We start from the raw sequence: 9,437 nt of genomic DNA on the forward strand, positions 1-9,437 counted from the left end.
AATCTCCACGACACGTTACATTGAGCTGGTTAGAAAAGGTACTTTCACCATCCTTAATGAACAACTTAGAAGAAGGTCTGAATCAGAGAGGTGCGGGGGGGCTGCCATAAGGGTGAATGGTGGTGTGTTGTGGCCATGTTGGCCAACAGCAACCCGACCCTGGGTTTATTCTGTTTCTGAGGTACATACCTTGTCCCTTATGTGAATGTTGGTTAAATACTCAGATGGAACATGGAAGTCTGGAAGGGAAGAGAGAAGTGGTTAGAGAGAACCAGACGGGGAAACTGGCAGAATCTATCCCACCTCCAGAGCACTCTGGCTGGGTAGGATACGTACCGATGTCCTGGGGTCGACACGGTGCTGACGCCCAGGGAGATGCAAACTTGGGGTACAGGTTTCTGAAGGACGAGAAAGTGGTCATGCGGGAGAGAGACAGATTATTTTGTTGCCATGTCAACAGGTTACAATGGCGTGACCTTTTCGTTTTTAGATTTTTTTTTAAAAAGACAGAATTGGACATAATAGCAGCCTATTGTCCAGTGAGTGTGTGTTTTTCAGGAGGCTACAGCAGAGATCAGCTGCCTGCTACTACTCTCAGGCTGTCAGGATGAGACAACATGTAGCAGGATGACTGATTAGTGAAGGTTGCTCATCTTCTTATGACTGGAGGAGGGAGATGCCAAGAGAGGTGTACAGGTGTGTGAAAGAGCCACTCCTCGCACCGTTCCCGTAACAGCCTGGGATATATTTGGGCTATTTTTTTTAGACCAGAGGATAGAGTGCCTCCTACTGGTCCTCCAACACCACTTCCAGCAGCATCTGGTCTCCCATCCAGGGACCGACCAGGACCAACCCTGCTTAGCTTTAGAATCAAGCCAGCAGTGGTATACAGGGTGGTATTGGGTGGTGAGCTGGCTCACCTCTGACCAATAAATAGCGCAGGTGATCCGGAGTGGGCGGGTGTTAGGGGTGTGGCTCCCTGAGACAACACACAGGCTATGCTCAGACAGCCTTCTGTGGCTTAGCAGTTATCTTTACACAGTGCGCGCACACACGGTGCAGTGGTATACAGTGCGCACACACACACAGTGCACACACACAGTGCACACACACAGTGCACACACACAGTGCACACACACAGTGCACACACACAGTGCACACACAGTGCACACACACAGTGCACACACACAGTGCACACACAGTACACACACAGTGCACACACACAGTGCACACACAGTACACACACAGTACACAGCTGCCATTTGGTGCATGAGAAATGCTTAACAGAAGCCTTTGGTCTGAGGGGCGTCGTCACCAAACACAGGAGATGCAACTCCACTAACCCTCCAGCTATGTAGATAATGAAACTAGTCACATCACTACCCACAGACACAGACAGCAGTTACCCTACACAGCACAGACAGCAGGCACCCTACACAGCACAGACAGCAGTTACCCTACACAGCACAGACAGCAGGTACCCTACACAGCACAGACAGCAGTTACCCTACACAGCAGTTACCCTACACAGCACATCAGACAGACAACAGTTACCCTACACAGCACAGACAGCAGTTACCCTACACAACACAGACAGAGAGACAGCAGTTACCCTACACAGCACAGACAGAGAGACAGCAGTTACCCTACACAGCACAGACAGAGAGACAGCAGTTACCCTACACAGCACAGACAGAGAGACAGCAGTTACCCTACACAGCACAGACAGAGAGACAGCAGTTACCCTACACAACACAGACAGAGAGACAGCAGTTACCCTACACAGCACATCAGACGGGCAGCAGTTACCCTACACAGCACAGACAGAGAGACAGCAGTTACCCTACACAGCACATCGGACGGGCAGCAGTTACCCTACACAGCACAGACAGCAGTTACCCTACACAGCAGTTACCCTACACAGCACAGGCAGAGAGACAGCAGTTACCCTACACAGCACATCAGACGGGCAGCAGTTACCCTACACAGCACAGACAGATAGACAGCAGTTACCATACACAGCACATACAGAGAGACAGCAGTTACCATACACAGGCAGAGTGGAGCAGCTGGACCACATTGTATTGTTACTGTGTAACGAGACGCACACCGTCTGTCAGCTGAACGCACATCACATTAGACAGACAGTAGCTACTCCTCACAGCACATGAGACAGACAGACAGCAGCTACTCCTCACATCACATTAGACAGACAGACAGCAGCTACTCCTCACAGACAGACAGCAGCTACTCCTCACAGACAGACAGCAGCAGCAGCTACACCACACAGCACATCAGACAGACAGCAGCTACTCCTCACAGACAGCGGCTACACCACACAGCACATCAGACGGACAGCAGCTACACAGACAGACAGCTACTCCTCAGACAGACAGCAGCTACTCCCCAGACAGACAGCAGCTACTCCTCAGACAGACAGCAGCTACTCCTCAGACAGACAGCAGCTACTCCTCAGACAGACAGCAGCTACTCCTCACAGACAGCCAGACAGCAGCTACACCACACAGCACACCAGACAGACAGCAGCTACACATCAGACAGACAGCAGCTACACCTCACAGCACATCAGACAGACAGCAGCTACACATCAGACAGCAGCTACACATCAGACAGACAGCAGCTACACCTCACAGCACATCAGACAGACAGCAGCTACTTCTCAGACAGACATCAGCTACTCCTCAGACAGACATCAGCTACTCCTCAGACAGACAGCAGCTACTCCTCAGACAGACCGCAGCTACTCCTCAGACAGACAGCAGCTACTCCTCACAGACAGACAGCAGCTACACCACACAGCACATCAGACAGACAGCAGCTACACCTCACAGCGCATCAGACAGACAGCAGCTACACATCAGACAGACAGCAGCTACACCTCACAGCACATCAGACAGTTTATTATACTGTATATACTGATGGATAATGAAGCTTCACTCCATCTGACTCCATAAGAGTCTAACTACGGCTGCAGCCTAAACTGCTCCTGGATCAGTTATTCCCAGGTCCTGTTGAGAGAGTTTCTAAATGTCCTAGAGACGACCAGACTTACTCTGGCGAGTTGAGGTTGAGTCCTAGTGTTGTCAGGTCACTGCCCAGTGCCAGGTGCACCATGCCAGGGTCTGTCTCCGCTGCCCTGATGAACGTTAACAAGCCAATCATCCCAAACTGGTCTGTTACCATGCCCCCAGGAATGTTCGTCACGCGACCTGGAGGGGAGGAGGAGAGGAAAGACCAATGAGGATGGGACCCTCATGTGTGTGTGTGTGTGTGTGTGTGTGTGTGTGTTTGAGTGTGAGTGTGAGTGTGAGTGTGAGTGTGAGTGTGAGTGTGAGTGTGAGTGTGAGTGTGAGTGTGAGTGTGAGTGTGTGTGAGTGTGAGTGTGAGTGTGAGTGTGAGTGTGAGTGTGAGTGAGTGAGTGTGAGTGTGAGTGTGAGTGTGAGTGTGAGTGTGTGAGTGTGTGTGTGTGTGTGAGTGTGAGTGTGTGTGTGTGACCCCATCTATAAACTGGAGTTGAACGTTGACCTTTGTGCCCGGCTGATGATAAAATGACCAGGTTACATTTTTCCTGACCACGGAAAAGTCTTAGTTAAAACGTTGTAATGTCACGTGAACAACTACAGTCCAATGCCTTTCTTGTAGCTCTAAACACAACAATGCAGTAATCAATATCAACTCATTACTAGAAATAAAGCAGAAACAAGGAAATATAAAATACGAAATATACAAGAAATATGAAATGCACAAAGTGAGCACCCATACTATATAGAGGAAATGTTTAAAAAGTGGCGTGTAGCTCGGCCCCGGTGATGTTCTGGGCTGTCCGTACGACCCTCTGCAGCGTCACGTGATCCAGGGCAGTGATGTTCTGGGCTGTCCGTACGACCCTCTGCAGCGTCACGTGATCCAGGGCAGTGATGTACTGGGCTGTCCGCGACCCTCTGCAGCGTCACGTGATCCAGTCGTCATACCAAGCAGTGATGTACTGGGCTGTCCGTACGACCCTCTGCAGCGTCACGTGATCCAGGGCAGTGATGTTCTGGGCTGTCCGCGACCCTCTGCAGCGTCTCGTGATCCAGGGCAGTGATGTTCTGGGCTGTCCGTACGACCCTCTGCAGCGTCACGTGACCCAGGGCAGTGATGTTCTGGGCTGTCCGTACGACCCTCTGCAGCGTCACGTGATCCAGGTCGTCATACCAAGCAGTGATGCAGCCAGTGAACATGCTCTCAGGGGTACAGCTGTAGACCCTTTTGACGATTGGAGGGCCCATGCCAAACTTCTACAACCTCCTGGGGGGGTGGCACTGTCACATCTTAACGACTGGGAGTGCGTGTTTGGACCATTTTAAGTCTTTAACCCGCTCCACTAGCACCCCGTCGATGTGGAGGGCGTTGAGGTTGTTGCTCCAGCACCACACTGTCAGGTCACGGACCTCCTCCCTGTAGTCCAGGATCAGCTCCTTGGTCTTGTTGACGTTGAGGGAGAGGTTGTTGCTCCAGCACCACACTGTCAAGTCACGGACCTCCTCCCTGTAGGCTGACTCATCGTCGCCGGTGATCAGGTCCACCACCGTCACGTCGTCAGCTAACTTAATGTTGGAGACCTGCGTGGCGCCACAGTCGTGGGTTAACAGGGAGTACAGGAGGGGACTAAGCACACACCCCTGTGGGGTCCCTGTGTTAAGGGTCAACCTGCAGTTGGCCAGTCAGAAAGTCCCAAGATTCAGTTGCAGGGGGAGGTGTCCAGACCCAGAATCCTAAGCTTGGTGATGAGCTTGAAGGGGACTAAGGTGTTGAACGCTGAGCTGTAGTCAATGAACAGCATTTTCACATAGGTGTCCCTCTCATCTAGGTAGGTGAGGACAGTGAGGAGAGCAGTTGAGATCGCATCGTCGATGGATCTGTTGGGGCGGTATGCAAATTGGGGGTGGGTCTAGGGGGCTGGGGTTAACCAGCCTATCAGAGCACTTCATGATTACAGAAGTGACTGCTACAGGACGGTAGTCGTTGTGGCACGAACCCTAGAGTTCTTAGGAACAGGAATCATGGTGGACATCTTAAAACATGTGGGGACAGACTTTGGACAAGGAGAGGTTGAACATTACTGTAAATATGCCTGCCAGCGGTCCTGCGCTCTGGAATAACGTCAGGGCTCCGCGGCCTTGACCTGATTAAAGACCCTTCTCACGTCGGCCTGGGAGAGTGAGATCACCCAATCCTCTGGGTCGGCGACGGCCCTCACACCCGGCTCCATGTGGTTGTGAAAGCGTGCCGACCGTCTGATAGAGGCATCGTTGGACAGATCACGGCTGGTTCTTCCTCTGTAATCCGTAATGGTCTGTAGCCCCGGGACACATGAGGCTGGCGTCAGAACCTGTGTAGGAGGATTCCACCTTGTTCTTGTTTTGTCCGTTTGCTGGTTTGATGACTCGGCGGAGGTCGTAGCGTGCCTTCTTGTACTTATTCCTGTCCTCAGCCGTAGCATCGGGGTTGTCTACGATACCTCTACGTGTGGTAGCCCTGATCTTTAGTTTAGCCCCAACCTCTGTGTTAATCCAGGGCTTTTGACCAGAGAAGCAGCGAACCCTCACCCTGGGGACAAGGTCTTCCTAGTCATCACCTACACCAGGTCTTCCTAGTCATCACCTACACCAGGTCTTCCTAGTCATCACCTACACCAGGTCTTCCTAGTCATCACCTACACCAGGTCTTCATAGTCATCACCTACACCAGGTCTTCCTAGTCATCACCTACACCAGGTCTTCCTAGTCATCACCTACACCAGGTCTTCCTAGTCATCACCTACACCAGGTCTTCCTAGTCATCACCTATACCAGGTCTTCATAGTCATCACCTATACCAGGTCTTCATAGTCATCACCTACACCAGGTCTTCATAGTCATCACCTACACCAGGTCTTCCTAGTCATCACCTACACCAGGTCTTCCTAGTCATCACCAACACCAGGTCTTCCTAGTCATCACCAACACCAGGTCTTCCTAGTCATCACCAACACCAGGTCTTCCTAGTCATCACCTACACCAGGTCTTCCTAGTCATCACCAACACCAGGTCTTCCTAGTCATCACCTACACCAGGTCTTCATAGTCATCACCAACACCAGGTCTTCCTAGTCATCTCCTACACCAGGTCTTCCTAGTCATCTCCTACACCAGGTCTTCCTAGTCATCTCCTACACCAGGTCTTCATAGTCATCACCTACACCAGGTCTTCCTAGTCATCTCCTACACCAGGTCTTCCTAGTCATCTCCTACACCAGGTCTTCCTAGTCATCTCCTACACCAGGTCTTCCTAGTCATCACCTACACCAGGTCTTCATAGTCATCACCAACACCAGGTCTTCCTAGTCATCTCCTACACCAGGTCTTCCTAGTCATCTCCTACACCAGGTCTTCCTAGTCATCTCCTACACCAGGTCTTCATAGTCATCACCAACACCAGGTCTTCCTAGTCATCTCCTACACCAGGTCTTCCTAGTCATCTCCTACACCAGGTCTTCCTAGTCATCTCCTACACCAGGTCTTCCTAGTCATCTCCTACACCAGGTCTTCCTAGTCATCACCAACACCAGGTCTTCCTAGTCATCACCAACACCAGGTCTTCCTAGTCATCACCTACACCAGGTCTTCCTAGTCATCACCAACACCAGGTCTTCCTAGTCATCACCTACACCAGGTCTTCCTAGTCATCACCAACACCAGGTCTTCCTAGTCATCACCTACACCAGGTCTTCCTAGTCATCACCTACACCAGGTCTTCCTAGTCATCACCAACACCAGGTCTTCCTAGTCATCACCTACACCAGGTCTTCATAGTCATCACCTACACCAGGTCTTCATAGTCATCACCTACACCAGGTCTTCCTAGTCATCACCTACACCAGGTCTTCCTAGTCTGCACCTACACCAGGTCTTCCTAGTCATCACCTACACCAGGTCTTCATAGTCATCACCTATACCAGGTCTTCATAGTCATCACCTATACCAGGTCTTCCTAGTCATCTCCTACACCAGGTCTTCCTAGTCATCTCCTACACCAGGTCTTCCTAGTCATCTCCTACACCAGGTCTTCCTAGTCATCACCTACACCAGGTCTTCCTAGTCATCACCAACACCAGGTCTTCCTAGTCATCACCAACACCAGGTCTTCCTAGTCATCACCTACACCAGGTCTTCCTAGTCATCACCTACACCAGGTCTTCCTAGTCATCACCTACACCAGGTCTTCCTAGTCATCACCTACACCAGGTCTTCCTAGTCATCACCTACACCAGGTCTTCCTAGTCATCACCTATACCAGGTCTTCATAGTCATCAGGTCTTCCTAGTCATCACCTACACCAGGTCTTCCTAGTCATCACCTACACCAGGTCTTCCTAGTCATCACCTACACCAGGTCTTCCTAGTCATCACCTACACCAGGTCTTCCTAGTCATCACCTACACCAGGTCTTCCTAGTCATCACCTACACCAGGTCTTCCTAGTCATCACCTACACCAGGTCTTCCTAGTCATCACCTACACCAGGTCTTCCTAGTCATCACCTACACCAGGTCTTCCTAGTCATCACCTACACCAGGTCTTCCTAGTCATCACCTACACCAGGTCTTCCTAGTCATCACCTACACCAGGTCTTCATAGTCATCACCTACACCAGGTCTTCATAGTCATCACCTACACCAGGTCTTCCTAGTCATCACCTACACCAGGTCTTCCTAGTCATCACCTACACCAGGTCTTCATAGTCATCACCTACACCAGGTCTTCATAGTCATCACCTACACCAGGTCTTCATAGTCATCACCTATACCAGGTCTTCCTAGTCATCACCTACACCAGGTCTTCATAGTCATCACCTACACCAGGTCTTCATAGTCATCACCTACACCAGGTCTTCCTAGTCATCACCTACACCAGGTCTTCATAGTCATCACCTACACCAGGTCTTCATAGTCATCACCTACACCAGGTCTTCATAGTCATCACCTACACCAGGTCTTCATAGTCATCACCTACACCAGGTCTTCATAGTCATCACCTACACCAGGTCTTCCTAGTCATCACCTATACCAGGTCTTCCTAGTCATCACCTATACCAGGTCTTCCTAGTCAGGTCCTGTCCTGTGACAGGTGAAAGGTTGGACAGAGAGAAGGACAGAGTGAAGGACAGAGTGAAGGACAGAGTGAAGGACAGAGTGAAGGACAGAGTGAAGGACAGAGTGAAGGACAGAGTGAAGGACAGAGAGAAGGACAGAGAGAAGGACAGAGAGAAGGACAGAGAGAAGGACAGAGAGAAGGACAGAGTGAAGGACAGAGAGAAGGACAGAGTGAAGGACAGAGAGAAGGACAGAGAGAAGGACAGAGAGAAGGACAGAGAGAAGGACAGAGAGAAGGACAGAGTGAAGGACAGAGAGAAGGACAGAGAGAAGGACAGAGTGAAGGACAGAGTGAAGGACAGAGAGAGGAATGGAGCCTCACCGTCCGGTAACACCTGTATGCCTTTCTTCAACTGGTTGTTGTTCTGGGCTGTTGAGCTCTTGTCCCCGGGGAACTTGGGCCCGTCTGTGCTGCTGGAAGTCTTACCTGAAGAGTTTAGATTCTGAAAGAGGTAACAGGAAGAGAAGCAGGGTTTAGATTCTGGAGAGAAAGGAAGAGAAGCAGAGTAGATTCTGGAGAGAGAGGCAGGAAGAGAAGCAGAGTAGATTCTGGAGAGAGAGGCAGGAAGAGAAGCAGAGTAGATTCTGGAAAGAGAGACAGGAAGAGAAGCAGAGTAGATTCTGGAGAGAGAGGCAGGAAGAGAAGCAGAGTAGATTCTGGAGAGAGGGACAGGAAGAGAAGCAGAGTAGATTCTGGAGAGAGAGACAGGAAGAGAAGCAGAGTAGATTCTGGAGAGAGAGGAACAGGAAGAGAAGCAGAGTAGATTCTGGAGAGAGACAGGAAGAGAAGCAGAGAGGAACAGGAAGAGAAGCAGAGTAGATTCTGGAGAGAGAGGAACAGGAAGAGAAGCAGAGTAGATTCTGGAGAGAGAGACAGGAAGAGAAGCAGAGAGAGACAGGAAGAGAAGCAGGAGAGAGACAGGAAGAGAAGCAGAGAGAGACAGGAAGAGAAGCAGAGAGAGACAGGAAGAGAAGCAGAGAGGAACAGGAAGAGAAGCAGAGTAGATTCTGAGAGAGGAACAGGAAGAGAAGCAGAGTAGATTCTGGAGAGAGAGACAGGAAGAGAAGCAGAGAGAGACAGGAAGAGAAGCAGAGAGAGACAGGAAGAGAAGCAGAGAGAGAGACAGGAAGAGAAGCAGAGAGAGAGACAGGAAGAGAAGCAGAGAGAGAGACAGGAAGAGAAGCAGAGTAGAGAGAGAGAGACAGGAAGAGAAGCAGAGAGAGAGACAGGAAGAGAAGCAGA

At 50.7% G+C, this 9,437-nt stretch overlaps 1 protein-coding gene across 1 annotated transcript in view; it reads right to left on the reverse strand.

The window, feature by feature from the left end:
* Positions 1–8,637, reverse strand: part of LOC112240825 (CCR4-NOT transcription complex subunit 2) — a gene marked incomplete at its 5' end in the record, with an annotated part of 17,900 nt that extends 9,263 nt beyond the window's left edge. The window contains 4 exon segments of the mRNA XM_042315335.1: positions 190–239; positions 337–398; positions 3,074–3,230; positions 8,517–8,637. Coding sequence (XP_042171269.1) covers positions 190–239; positions 337–398; positions 3,074–3,230; positions 8,517–8,637 — 390 coding nt within the window.
* Between the last annotated feature and the right edge of the window lie 800 nt (positions 8,638–9,437).

The sequence above is a fragment of the Oncorhynchus tshawytscha genome, unplaced genomic scaffold (genome assembly GCF_018296145.1).
Source record: "Oncorhynchus tshawytscha isolate Ot180627B unplaced genomic scaffold, Otsh_v2.0 Un_contig_6931_pilon_pilon, whole genome shotgun sequence".
Taxonomy (NCBI): Eukaryota; Metazoa; Chordata; class Actinopteri; order Salmoniformes; family Salmonidae; genus Oncorhynchus; species Oncorhynchus tshawytscha.